The sequence below is a fragment of the Heloderma suspectum genome, chromosome 5 (genome assembly GCF_057233095.1).
Source record: "Heloderma suspectum isolate Gila_16-S chromosome 5, 16-S_ref, whole genome shotgun sequence".
Taxonomy (NCBI): domain Eukaryota; kingdom Metazoa; phylum Chordata; class Lepidosauria; order Squamata; family Helodermatidae; genus Heloderma; species Heloderma suspectum.
In genome coordinates, this window is record NC_139462.1 from 232104790 (window position 1) to 232119445 (window position 14656).

The window sequence follows — 14656 nt, forward strand, 5'->3', positions numbered from 1 at the left end:
CAGCTGGGGACTCTTAGAACAGTTTTATCTGTGTTTAGAATGCTCTGTCTAATGCAGGAGATGACAAATAAAAAAATATGGGAAGGGGTGGGCTGCTTTCCATACGTTAGTGAACAACTCAAGCCTATGAATGTTTACTCAAAAGTTACATAATAGTAAATCCCACTGCATGCAGTAGGATGTACTTCCAAGAATATGCGTCGGATTGGGGTGTAAAAGCAGCCATGGCTGCTGCTCTATGCCCAGGAGAAGAATGGGACATCTTGATGACTTGTGGCAAGTTCCCACTCTTCTCCATGGAGATCTTGCCTAACAGCAATTTAGAGAGGCTGAAGGGGGAAGGGTGTGGGAAGGCAGCCACAGCAAGGTGGAAGAGAGGTGACAAGGGCAATGGAGGGAAACAATGAGGAAGGGAGCTTGCATTACTTCAGCGACTGGAGCAGCTCAATGGCTGGTGACAACGAACAAGCAACGCCATGTGCTAAGGCCTCGGAGATCTTCCCGAGGCCACTTTTTCCTGGTCTGTTGCTGGGGTGTTAGAGCAGAACTGTTCTAACTCAGGAAGTGACCCCCCTCCATATTTCCTTTCAAAAGTATGCCCTTCCCCCCTTTGCGGTGTGGATAAGCACTGCAGATTTTCTTCAGGGAAATTTATTCAGTGCCACGTGGAATCATTTTAATTCCGCTTCCAGCGGACTTGGGAATGTGAATATTTCAGCCACATTGAAAGGCCATAGCGTGGAAATGTCCTAGGGCAAAACACAAAGGTTTAAGAGGATGAGATAGGACTGTGGAAAAAGCTGTATCCAGAAGGTCCTAGCTTTAATGTATTTACATATTTGATCACTATATGCATTTCTTGGACAACTCCTTTGATCACTATACAACTCTATTTTGCAGATTTGGTTTGGCCTGTGCAAGATGGTCCCAAACTGCAAGGAAGAATTCATTGCATAATTGATACATTAAGGCCTCCAAGAATTTCTTCTTCTACCCATCAAATGTCAGCATATGGCATGGCTGCCAGCATCCAAGATATGGTTGCATATATGCGTTACATCTGCTGTACAAGCTCCCTAGTTCTTAAGAGAGCAGCAAGAGTAGTAAGTACAAATTAGTACACTGGAAGAGTGAAGAATGCAAGACTTCTGACCATACTGTTATATTACAGACATTAAGCTGTTGTGACAAACATTTAATTTATAACCCATTCAAAAAACCCCAAACTTTTATTTAGATTTATAATCCCTTGGGCTTGGTAACCATTTATAAGTGTAAAATCGCTTTAAGGTACTGACATACAATTGAGACCCTTCCCAAATGAAACCTCCTTCAAATTCAGAACTCCCACCCTTCCTCCCATTCTCTCAAATATTACTATCTGTTTTGTACAGCATTGTGCACGTTACCAGGACTCACTGTAATACCACGGCAAACACTCATCCAGCCACTGACGTAATTTATACCCTCACATTCTTTCAACAGTCAAAATACAACATTATGCCCTTACATGGAAGGCGTGACATCTAAAAGGCATATGCCGTTCTAATTACTACTTTGAAAGGTACTGCTCTATGAAAAGATTCGTGGTGATTCTACCATTCTCCCTCACAGTCTCTTATGCTTGGCATCTTCTCTCAGATCAGCAATGTGGTAACACATTCACATCACTCATAAAAACCCACCTTTTCTAGAAAACCACTGACCTAATACCATAGTCCTCATACCAAATTAAAACAAAGTCTGAATACAACTAACTACATGTGTTCAGATTTGTCTTCCTATCTTTGCCACTTCCCAAGACACAAATATTGCCTCCTCCACTGTCAAAATTAAGTCAGTAAGTTGTGTGGGACCTGTCTTTTCCTTATATTTTTCTATAAAGTGTCATGTATATTGACAGCATAATTAATCAACTAAGTTCAGTGTAAACTTCAATAGCCTAAATTTGCCCAGGTAATGCTCAAACTAGTATTTGTGTTTTCCACATTTTTTGGACAACCAAGGAAAAAGGCTGAGGTGAAAAGAGAGGGGGTATAAAAAGGGTAGTTTTTTAAGCAAAGAGGGGTTGGAGGCACGAGAATGATCTTCAGCAACCTGCTTGGATATGTGGCAGGAATCAAAACTGGGAGGCTGTTCTCCCATAAGAGAACAAATTCTGCTAATTTACATGTCCTGCCAATCGGAGCTCAGAGGGAGTAGGAGGAGCAACCAATACGAGGATATCCTCCTCCACTTCAGGAAAAAGACCAACCTGCTTCTTTTTTTTAAGCTGTATTACAATGTGGTGCTAAAGGACATTACCTTAGAATTATTTTTGAAATTGTGGTACTCCTGTAACAAGACCAATGGGACTGTTACAAAATACGTTATTAAAAACATTTTTATCCTGGTTCAAAGACCAGGCAGCTTACAACATACATTCTTAAAACTAAAATAATAAAATACAAAATGAATATGTTTTACCTTCATCCAATGAGGTAGGAACAGGATAAATATGGTGGGTGGCTTTAGATTTATCATCTGTGACTGTGCCCTAGGAAAAAGCAAAAGCAAATATTGCATGAGAAATATATAAAGGAATCTATTTACTCATAACAAAGATCACCTTCCTTTCTCAGGAACATGCCAGACTTGGAAATTGGGTACAACTGGATGCTAGATGACACTGGACAAGTCAGCTCTTGGCCCAGACTCCTCATGGGCCTTATGGAGATAACAGCAACCTAGCTGACTTGGTTGTTTTGGGAGTTACGCACAAGTGACATAACTGTTCTCCAGAGTAGCAGGAAAGCTAGTTAGCAGCCACAGGAACATAACATCTGAAGAAAGTGGTCTGACGGAGGGGCGGATTGCCAAAACAGGGCAGAGCCACTGCAGCCTTAGAAACAAAGTATGCATTATGATTAATGACAGACTTCCATATCTCTATAGCAATTTTGCCAACTTGTTACTTTCCTGACTTATCTTCCATCACAAACATTTTCCCTTACTCTCATATGAACTACAAACATTTCAGGGAGCTTAATGAAAAATGAAAGCGATCGCTTTCAACTATTCAGACCAGGTTTAAGCCCCAGTGAAAGCTGCACAAGTCTGGGTCACTTTGAGAAGAGCCACTTCTGGGGAGCAGTGCTTATTGCCAGCTCCAGATGTATTCATGCTATTTCTACCCCATCTTTCAATCTTACTAAGAAAATGCTGGTTGCTGGGAGAAAACCCTGAAATACTACAGCAAGTACTGAAAATGACAGGATAGGCTACATAACTTCCTTTCTCTTTCAGTACATAGAATATCCGTACATTAATTCACCTGGGCAAATAAACTGGGGGCAATCACCAAGAACTGACCCAGGCATTACATGCCAGTCAATTTTTTTTGTAAGTCTCATTTGACACTCAGTTTCATTTCCTAGTCTTTTTAATGCCATGCTTATTTTAGTATTGTATACTCAAGTGTTTTTATTACTTATTTTGTTTAAACTGTTATACACTTTGGGATGCATGCCAACAATGAAAAAAAAAGACTCTGGTTTTGTGGGTTCTTTTCCAGCTCGATCTTATAAACATTTTTTTTACGCCACTGATTTAGTTTAGATGGCAAGTACTGTATAAACCAATTGTGTTCTATGGTATCTGGTAAATAAACCTTATCTAGCCATTACTCAAGGTATGAAAACCTGGTAACAGCAGAATGAAGCCTTACATGTTTCTGTATTTAATCATTAAACTGTTTCCTACCCTTCAGAGCATTTTTTTATACCCCTACTGGAAACATTTTTATTGAATGCTGTAATTTTAAACTGGGTGGACATATCACTACGTCTTTAACAAAGTTGTAGAGGACAGCACTGACTTCTATGAAGGGCCCTTACATTACACAACTTGCAATCCATTGTAAATTTCAGAGGTTATATAAGCACAACATACTTAATTTGATAATCCATTCTTAGCTCTGCCGTTCACCAACAATAAGGAGGGAGACTACAGTGATACCAACGTTGGCCACGGTGCCTGAAAACTGGGGCAGAATCCAACGTTGCACAAGCAGAAGTCCTCTCACACAACATACCTTTCCCCTGCTCTCATCTCCCCTGCAGGCACCCACAAATCTGCTCTGCAGAGTCCGGAAAGAGCCGCTTCAAATTCATACAGCTAAAGAAGGCACAGGTATACCCTCTCCCTGGTGTCATAAATCAAGGGCTGAAATTTCCCATTGTGACAGAGACCTAATCATAGTCTCACTCCAGGTTTATGAGGCCAGTGGGCCATTCGGCAAGATGTCTCCAGGGGCTCTCTCCAGTAAGAGTAATCCTGGCTGCTGCTCCTTGCTGCAGTCATATTTTTGCTCACCCAGTCTCTCAGAGCAAGGGCTAAGGAGGAACAGCAGCCACCACCCCCTGCTCACTTTCTGACTCTGGCATAGAGCAATGGGGCCCCCAGTTTAGAATGCAGAATCACTCCTAGGCACCTCATGACACGAAATCCCATCCTTACACCCCATAAGAGCACTGTGCACCAGTGAATGCCCTCTCATCTACTGTGATACCTACGTGCATTTTTCACAGTGACAGAGACATACAAAACAGAAATATTACAATGATTTTGCAGGTGAGAAGAGAATATATTTTAGCCACCTGGCCAAAAGCACCAAGCCAAGTTTATACCACAGAGTCAAGCAAGCTACCTCCTCCTCCATAAAGCCTTGTTAGCTCAAGTTTACCCCTTTCTGATAATGCTTATTTTTAGCAACATACTTTTAAAGCAGTGGGTACACAACGTTTTGGTCCCCAAGGGTCATATTCAGTGCCAAATGGGAGGCATGGGGCCACACGTATGCATGCGTGCAACACACATGTACAGCATGCATGTGCGTACACACATATACACACTTTTCTAACACACACATCCCCTGCCTCCCACAAAATAGCATTAAAGGCAATTTCAACCTTTAAGGAGTGATTGCCACAATTTTGCTGGATGATTCATATGGATTATCACTTTCCATATGAAAGACATTCACCCAGCCCCCCTCAGTTTTTATAATAAATTCTTCAGATGCACCCTTAACCAAAGAAGGCAATTTAATTTAATGATTTTAATATCCCATGGCAATTAATTTTTATCATGTGTAGTGCACTCTCCCAGACCGCCTCAGTTTTCAGAATTACAACTCCTTTTCCGGATCCCTCCATCATTCACCCTAAAGTAACTTTCAGTTATCAAGTTAGTTAATACTACTCATTTCACCACTCCAGCACTATACTTCTTACTTTTAGCTTTAAATGTAATGCTCCACTTCTGTGCCAGGAGCAGCTGCAGCAGACAAAGCTGGCTGTGTCAGAGAGCACACACTGAGTCATAGAGCCCTCGGACAGTGTTTCACACGTAGTATTCTAGAATACTACATAGTATTCTAAGAGAAAATCTGGAAGCCACTCTCACAGGGCTCTACGGTTACAGCCATAGATGTCCCACCCCTAGAGCATCCTCCTGGAAGCAGGAAGATGCTGATAGAATTGCAAAGAGAATGCCAGTTTCTCCAAACTGCAAAGAGATGGAGCCGATGTAGAGATTATTGATGGCAGAGAGAAATTATTTTGTTCTGGAAACAGAGTACTTGCTGTCAGCCCCCCGCCTGTCTTTTTGCTGCGGTGGTTTTGGAAGCAATGACTAGGTATCTTGGGGGGCCGCCAAAGAGTGAATGGGGGCTACCTATGGTTTGCAGGTTGTGTACCCTGGTTTTGAAGGAATCATGTTCCCTAAATGCAGAGCCCCTCTGTCAAGTGCCTAGACAGAACAGCATGTAACATACTAAATGTATGATGTGGACATTTTGCCCGTTACCTGGTGACGTTTGACAATGTCCTTAAGCTTATTAGCCAATTTCAGCTCAATGTCTGGAACGAGGTAGATGGTTGGTCTGCTCAGACAGTTATTCTGGAAGAGAAAATTAATTAAAAATAAGAAGCAGTGAATCAGTTATATGAGATCAGATATCACTGGCACAGTTGTGGCGTTCCTTTAGACATACAGCCTTTCCCAAGAGCCACAGAGACCATTTATGTAATGCCCTTCTTTTCCACCAGTAAATAAAGCTCAAGGCGGCTAACAATAAAACCCAACATTTTAAATAAAGACCTTTCACTGCTGATTTGGACTCTGAACTGCTTCTCTCTCAGTGGAAGCCAGACTAACAAGAAGAACATGTTAACTAGGGCTGAATCAGATCAAAAGCCTAGTAGTCTGGCATCCCGCTTCCCACAGTAGCTATCCAGACCCTTAAGGGAGGTCCATAAGTAGAACATGAGGACAGTAACCCTCTCCCACTGTTGCTCCCAAGCATCCAGTACTGAGAGTCACAACTACTGATGGTTATTAACACCAAGGACAAGCTTTTCTATCGGCCCTGCTCAATCCCCTCTATGGGAAATCTTATGAGCATTCTCTGGGGAGGTTACTCCAGCTCTCTTTTGGCATTTTGGGTGGTTTTGGCTTTTAGGGACAAGGAAGGATGTGTTTGAGTGTTAGCTTTTTATGAGGTTTAAGTATGTTATTGAGATATTGCTGTTTGTACGTTGTATTTTATTGTATTGTTCAAATTTGGATTTGTATTAACCTTTGTAAGCTGCCTTGAGGGGCTCTTTTGACCAAGACAGAAATAAATGAAACGCAACATAAAACACACTAGGTAAGTTTGCACAACATGACAACCCACCATGGTGAATAAGCCACGCGGTGTGGGTTGCCGTGTGAACAACCCACAGTGAGCCTGACAGACGATCAGGCTCACCATGGGCTGTTCTCCTTAGTCCTCCAGCTGGTTCCACCCGGTATCCCAGGGAACTTGGCTGCAGAAACTGTGTTGTCTGCTACCAGGTCCTCCATCCCTAGTCTGATCATGAACCTGGTTGCATTCAAAGCTTTTTAATTATTTTTTGTGGCCTGACATTTGCACAAATGGGGCCAGTTTTCAGAGTGGGTGGGTACATGCACAAACATCTTTGGTATTTTTTAATTATTATTTTAGGGGGCAGTTTTTTGCAATTGCAGCTAAAAAACATATGGGCTGCCCTTGCCTATTGCCTTCTGTGTTTCAGTTGTCAGAGTAGGAAGAATAGAAAGTAAATGACAAGACGGGGCTACACATACACAACTCTAACAACCTTTGACAGCTGACAAGCTGGGGGTGGGGGAGAGCAGACCAGATCGGCCCCTTGGCAAAATTACCCTTAAGTTTTGCAGTTTGCAACTTACCTTTGAGGGTCCCCCCTTTCCAGTCCTGTGCTCCCAGAGACTCGTCCAGGTCATTTTAAGGGTGATCTAAGGACTACCTCATTTTTAAGACTTCACTGTTACGATGAATGTTAGCTTCGAAAACGGGGTGGTCCCTAGATCACCCTTAAAACCACTTGGGGGAGATTTCAGGAGGGATGGAATAGAAGAGGGGACCTTCAAAGGTAAATATCAAACTTCAAAACTTAGGGATCGCCTTGCTCAGGGGCCAATCCGGTTCACTCTTTCTGAGCTGTCAGTGGGTAATTTGCACACAATTATGAACTGACAGCAAAGGAAGAGGGGAACAGATTGGCCCCTGAGCAAGGCAATCCTTAAGTTTTGAAGTGTGAAACTGACCCTTGTGGATCCCCGCTTCCATTCCACCTGTCCGAGTCAGCAGCGAACGGTTTTAAGGGTGATCTAGGACCCCCTTTTCCGCTCCCATTCATGCTAACCTTTGACAGCTTTGATCCCCTTGTTAAGGGGATGATCTTGACCCTTAAGGTTCAGATGACATGACAATCCGTGATGCAGATAATTAAGGTAATCACGGTCACGCAACCGGCTCATGTGTGGAAACAACCAGCACTGCGTTGTTTCCCTTGCTGATAATCTGAACCCTAACACTGCCTTTGAACATGGAGATTCCATTTATAGCTTTTATCCCCTGTGAAGTTGTCAAAACCATTTTAAAGCTGTCTAAACTGGAGGCCATCACCACAACTTGTGGTAATGAATTCCACAGTTTAATTACACACCGTCTGAAGAAGTACTTTCACTTGTCTTTTCTGAATATCCCACCACTCAACTTCACTGGATGCTGCCAGGTTCTAGTATTATGAGAAGGAGAAAACTATCTACTTTCGCCACACTATACAAGTTATTTAGCTACGCTTAGGTATGCATTCTTCATCTTGTTCACTACCGGAAACATTACTGCTACATACTTCCACAAGTACAGTTGCGAGAGAAGCGTACAATGGCCCACTACAAGCATTTAGGACTCAAGAGACATGAACAGAAGATTCAAGAGTGTAAAAAAACAGGTATATGTAAACACAACCCTGGCTGATTTATTCCACACCAGGGCTAACTCCTTCAAGATTGACCCCTCATGTTACAGTGTTATCTGCTACTGTAGTTAATTTTAGGATTAAACATATACTTTTTCAAGAGCAGAATGTTACTTGGAATCCAGCCATCTTACAACTAGTTCTACACACCCAAGAGGACTCTGGGCTTATATTTCTCAAATAGCACTGCCCTGTGCCTAGTCCTGGTTTAGTCCATGTGCATGCCTGAAGTAAATCTTTGGATCCCAGCCAATATCTTCTTTAGGCCCAATTTCTGCTGGAAGTGTTTGCAAGCTTTCACATTACAGAAACTTTGTCAAGAAGAACCGAAAGGTACCTGAATCTCAGGTATATATACAGAGAAAAGTTACTTAACAAATGGAATGTTATGGCCAGGTTGTTTGAGATGGGGACCTCCTATAAGGTGTATCATCATCAGAGTCCAGCAAGCTTGATGCTAAATTATCACCAATGAAAGCAAAAATGAATTATCTGGTCACCACTGATTGTTTTGTTTGTCCATATCTCCTCAGAAGTACATTTTGAAGAATAACTTCAAAATGGCTAATTTAGTACTTCTGTCTCCTATTTCAGTGGTTATAAAGGTAATGGGGAGCTGTATGTTGCAAGATTGTTGTGAAGGTAAACAAGATTAAGACTAACAGTTTTTAACGATTAACAGTTCTGGAAGTGATAATCCTGTTTTATAAATTACAGTAAGCGCTTGAGCATTTCCTTTCTTGAACTCTTAAGTACAAATGTTTCACAACTACACATCACCCATTGCAGCATATTCCTCCCACTCTCCTCCTCCTCTATACTTTTAATGGGACAGCAGGAGAATAGGATAAAAATGTACACTCATTTCTACAGATGTTCACACAAGGGTTGAAATTCCTATGCAAGTCTTATTCACAGCGAGCATTAAATCTAGAAAGCCATTTTCACACTGAAAACAATAAATGTTCCAAAATCATGTAGATCATCATGAGCTGAATGCTTGCCTGCACTAATGTTTTTTCAATGTTCATAAACATTTCTACGTTTCGATCCATTCGGGAAGGGCTCTGCAAGTCAAACCTCCGCCTGCAAAGAAAAACAATTCAGCACAACACCACATGGAATTAGGACACTACCAGTTTAGGTAATTATAAGTCAATACAGTACAGTAAGAGACTGTGATCACTCTTCTGCCCCTCTGATAAGGCCACGCATTTTTTCCAATAACACCATCAGAAGGGGTTTTGTACATGCATACAGAAAACATGATTCTTAGCAAGTTGTTAGCAGTTAGGCCAAGGGTGCAAAAAGGGCAGCCTGTAGGCCACATGCAGCCTGCCAAGCCCTTTCTGGTAGCCCCCCACCCCACCCCTGCTGCAGAGGGGGCACTGTTTGAGGCTTCCAGCTAATCTCCATGATGAGAGAATGGATATGGGATTTCCCTTGCTAGTGCTAGCAAGAGAAACTCCAAGGAACTCCACCCTAACTGGTATGTCTGTGGGAAAGGAATACGCAGCCAGGCAATGGACCATCTAATTACCAGCACTTGGCAGAATGAGATGGGATGGAAGGCAAGGAGAACAGCCATAATGACCTACTAAGAACTGAGGCAGGAGAGGTTGGCTACTCCTGAGCAATGCTATGTATCAGAAAGAGTTATCAACAACCCTAATGGAAGTATGTTTTATTTTATCATGGAGGTTCTGAATCAGTGATTGGAATCAGTGCTAGATTGGAGAAGGGTAAGCAAACTGAAACTAAATCTGCACAAGACAGAGGTGCCACTGATTAGCAGGCCTACCAGTCCAGGGATCCACCGTCAGCCTCTTCCGGATGGGGCTGCCCTCCACTTAAAAACTCAGGTTCATAGCTTGAACATTCTCCTGAACCTGGCCTTATTATCAGATGCACAGACAATGGCTTGTGTGTTGTCATCGCCTGCAGAGGCACTCTCGGTGGCAACATGTGAGAAGGCCTTCTTGGTGCAAGCACCCCATGGAAAGCCCCGACCCAAGAGGTTAGGCCATCTTCCTTTTTATCTGTATTCTACTGGCAAATAAAGGCAACTCTTTTTCAACCATTTTTTGACTCTGCTGTTGCTTAATGTTATTTGACAGCTTGGTATTTTTGTGTTTACTGCTGGTGTTTTATTGGTATTGTTTTTGTATTTTGCATGCTGCTTTAAGAGATTCCTATTCTGGAGGGAAAAAGTAGAGTAATTTTAAATTAATTGATAAATAAATAAATATTGTACATAAGCTGCCTTGGGGATCCTTCCAGATAAAAAAGCAGGATAGAAAAGACAAACAAACAGCACATGGTTGGAACCTGTGCCACATTGTATAGAAATGTAATCCAACAATGAAATATTAAGTTTGACCATGTTATTTATTTACAGAATTTCTTGTCCACTTTTCATAATAAAATAATCCCAAAGTGGAGTAAAACAAATGAAATAATACAACATTGACAAAAAACATAATCAAACAGGGAAGAACAGTAACAGATAAACAGTTTACACAATGCAGAAAAAAAGATGAAAATGTAATGTATTTATTTTATTACATTTCTGTACTGCCCGACGGATGAAGCTGTCTGGGTAGTTCACGATCAAAAGCCTGCATAAACTAATATGGCTTTAGCAGACACCAAAAACATGTAAGGCTCGGCACTGCCAGTATATTTTGGGAGGGGTGGAGAGTGTGCCACAGTTGGAGTGCCTGTGTCACGTATGGCCTCTCTTGTCTTGTCACATATCCAACTCCAGACAAATGCAGTACCATCAAGATGGCATCCCAAAGATTTCCCAAACGTGGACCCCCTCCAAGAGTGTCCCTGATTCCTCCCATTTATGTCATAGCATACATGGCTGAAACAATACAAACCATGAGGCTACTGAAGGTAGGGTGCCTAGACAATGGAGTGCCTAGACAATGGAGATCCATCTTCAGAGCGAAGCAGCTATGTGTACACATGTGTGAACAAACCAGCCTTCCCCAACCTGGCATCTCCAGATGTGTTGGACTACAGCTTCCATCTGTCCCAGCCAGCATGACCATAAATTCATTTTCATTTGCCTCTCTAAAACTTACAGACAGGGTGCCAAATACACACACCCTTGAGCAGGAGCTGGGAATTCTGTGGAAATGAAGTGAAGAAAAACATAAGGACTCACCATCCTTGCTCATTTTTATACTTATAAGCAGCACCAAGAATGTGGCATAGCGTTCCTCCAGCTTTGAAATCCATGAAGCACTTTGCCTGAAACACAGGAAATCCCAAGGTCACATTCATATTCACATTATCAAATCAGAAGCAAGCAGTAGCATAACTCAGCACTACAAGTAGCCCGAGGAATGCAGGGGAGATGACCCAGGCTATCGATATGATCACTCCCAAATGTCCTCAATCTAGTTGTGGAACCATATCAGCTCCTTAGTATTCCAATGAGCTGAGGGCAATAAAATGACTGTGTTGATGATTAGAGCACAAATGGCAGAAGACTAGGAACGAATGCAACTGGACACAGGTGAGAATCCATTTGGGATTTGTGGCGGCGGCAGTGATTGCAGTGAAGAAATCCTACTTCACCACCACCACTGCATCTGCTCAGTGTCGTCGAGCAGAGCTCTTTCAGGGTGGTTAAAAGCCTCTTGGGTGTAGGCCTTAGAATACAACAACTCAAATCTTCAAAGGCCCGCTGTGAGCAATTTGCCAGACTTTGAAGATAAAGTCACTCATACTTGTGCTGACATGGATGCCATTGTTTCAACAGAGTCTGAGATGGACAGGGCTAGTGCACCATCGAGTCATGTTTTACCTTGTGTAACCTGAGGATGTGGACAAACTGCATGGAGGACTGAGCCCTACTACTTGCCCTTTAGATCCTTCTCCATCTACCAGAAATCTGTCGGAGCTGGGCTGGGTACCTGGACCTCCCAGGTGTTAAATGCCTCCTTGAGGGACAGTGATGTCCCCGCAGCTTTGAAAGAAGCTGGGGTGAGACCCTTGTTGAAGAAGCCAAATCTAGATCCTATGGTTTCAGATAACCACCACCCTGTATCAACTTCGCCATTCTTGGCCAAGGTGCTGGAATGTGAGATGGCCTCACAACATCAAGCAGTCTTGGATGATACTGATGACTGAGATCCATTCCAATCAGGTTTCAGGCCTGGTTATGGGACAGAAACAGCCTTGGTTGTCCTGATTGATGACTTAGCCCGGGGAATGGATGGGGGCAGTGCAACTCTATTGGTTCTTCTGGATCTCTCAGTGACTTTCGATACCATCAACCATGGTATCCTTCTGGATCCTTTACCTGGATTGGGCTTGGAAGGAATGGTTTTAAAGTGGTTCCTGTCCTTTCTGGAGAAGCTGTCTCAGAAGGTGGTGCTGGGGGACTTCTGTTCCATCCCATGACGATTAGCCTATGGGGTGCCGCAAGGTTCTATCTTGTCCCGCAGTGGTTTCATGTAGATGGTAAAAAGCATGGGGGACATCAGGAGTTTGGGCTGAAATGTCTTACGTATGCAGATGATACTCAGCTCTACCTCTCATTTCCATCTGCACATCCCAGGGAGGTTGTGGAATTCTTATACCAGTGTCTGGAGGCTGTTTTGGGGTGGATGAGGGTAAACAAACAAACTTAATCCAGACAATACAGAGGTACTGTGGGTTGAGAAACCAACTAACCTGGATGGAGATTTACAACTGGTCTTAGATGGGGTTGCATTCCCCCTAAAAGACCAAGTGTGTAGTCTGGGAGTCCTCCTGGACTCTGCACTACCTGGGGAAGCCCAGATGGCTGCGGTGTCCAGGATTGTGTTTAGCCAGCTTAGGCTAGTACGCCAGCTAAGACCCTATCTGGAGAGGACCGACCTTGCCAATTATCCATGCACTACTGACATCCAGGCTAGACTACTGTAATGAGCTGTATGCGAGGCTGCCTTTGAAGACAGTTCAGAAACTTCAGCTGGTGCAGAATGCAGCCGCCTGAGCATCGCTGGCAGTGTGTTTCTGAGCCTAATTTAAAGTGCTAGTTTTGACCTTTAAAGCCTTAAATAGTTTGGGACCAAATTACTTGAAGGACTGCCTTCACCCATATCAGCCTGCCCGCACTTTAAGATCAGCAAGAGAGGCCCTTCTCATTTGCCCACCCCTAAGAGCAGTCAGGTGGGTGATCACACATGAGAGGGCCTTCTATGCAGTGGCCCCACACTTCTGGAACAAGTTTCCATCAGGGGCCCGCCACGATCCAGCATTGCAGGCTTTTTAGAAGGTCTTGAAGATGTATTATTTTACCTTGGCCTTGTTTTGATATGATTGCTGCTGTTGCTTTTGTTGTTGCTGGTTTTATGGCTGTTTTTATTGTGTTTGTGTTTTTATTGCTTTTAATATCTTAACGGTTATGTGTTTTATTATTGTAAGCCACCTTGGGAGGGCTTCTGCCCTGAAAGGTGGCCAAGAAATATTAAAAATGAATGAATGAATAAGCAACCAATTAAAAAAAATCACTACGTGCCCAGTATTGTCAAGCCCAAGCTTAAAACAATGCAGATCCCGCTCCCTCTGCTCCCTGTAAGTTATTTTTAGTTACAGGGTCCTTCACTAACACAGCATTTGGGTATGCTGATTTTATGGTTAAGTATCCAGGAAGACTAGAAACAAAACTAATACCCTGACAACAAATATGGATCTAAAAGCTTGAAAAGCATACTATTTGAGAATCTGCAGCACTGCAAAGCTTTAGTGAAAATATTAAGAGCTTTTCAAGCACCACGTGGTGCAGAGGAACAACTGCCAAGGAGAATGTGAGTACTTATTTAACATTATGAAAGTATTCTTAACAAGTACAGAAAGATCTATGCCAGTCTCTAGGCTTGGAAGACAAAACTGAAACCCTTTATTCTGTTCAGCCGATTTTTATCCTGCCTTTCTTTAGATGAAAATCTATGTGTCCTGTTTCTAACAAGAAACTTCCAAAGCGATAAAATTGGATCGTGCCTTCATTCTCTAAATCCCCTGAAGAGTCAGCTCAACCAACTACAAGCAGATGACATAAATCAGCACAAAGAAAGTCAGGAATCCCACAGGATTAGGTAGCACCAATATCCACCTTGGGTATAATCATCCTATTCCTGATTTTATCCCTAGACTATTGATTTAACCCAACATAAAGATGTGATCCCTCAACTTTCCCCAGGGCTGTAATGAAAAAACTATACACCATGGGGGAGATTTTATTGCATCTTTACGATGGACTGATTTATGAATTATAAAACGACCAACCATAAAAATGACCAATT

The 14656-nt window shown here is 42.6% G+C and overlaps 1 protein-coding gene across 3 annotated transcripts in view; it reads right to left on the minus strand.

Annotated features, from left to right (window-relative positions):
- The window catches only part of SMARCC1 (SWI/SNF related BAF chromatin remodeling complex subunit C1), a 124797-nt gene that overhangs the window by 95260 nt on the left and 14881 nt on the right, over positions 1 to 14656 (minus strand). For all 3 annotated transcript variants that reach the window (XM_084859605.1, XM_084859603.1, XM_084859606.1), the window contains exons 3-6: positions 11527 to 11612; positions 9356 to 9437; positions 5848 to 5940; positions 2467 to 2536 (exon numbers count right to left, since the gene is read on the minus strand). In XM_084859605.1, coding sequence (XP_084715731.1) covers positions 2467 to 2536; positions 5848 to 5940; positions 9356 to 9437; positions 11527 to 11612 — 331 coding nt within the window. The remainder of the gene's footprint in view (positions 1 to 2466; positions 2537 to 5847; positions 5941 to 9355; positions 9438 to 11526; positions 11613 to 14656) is intronic.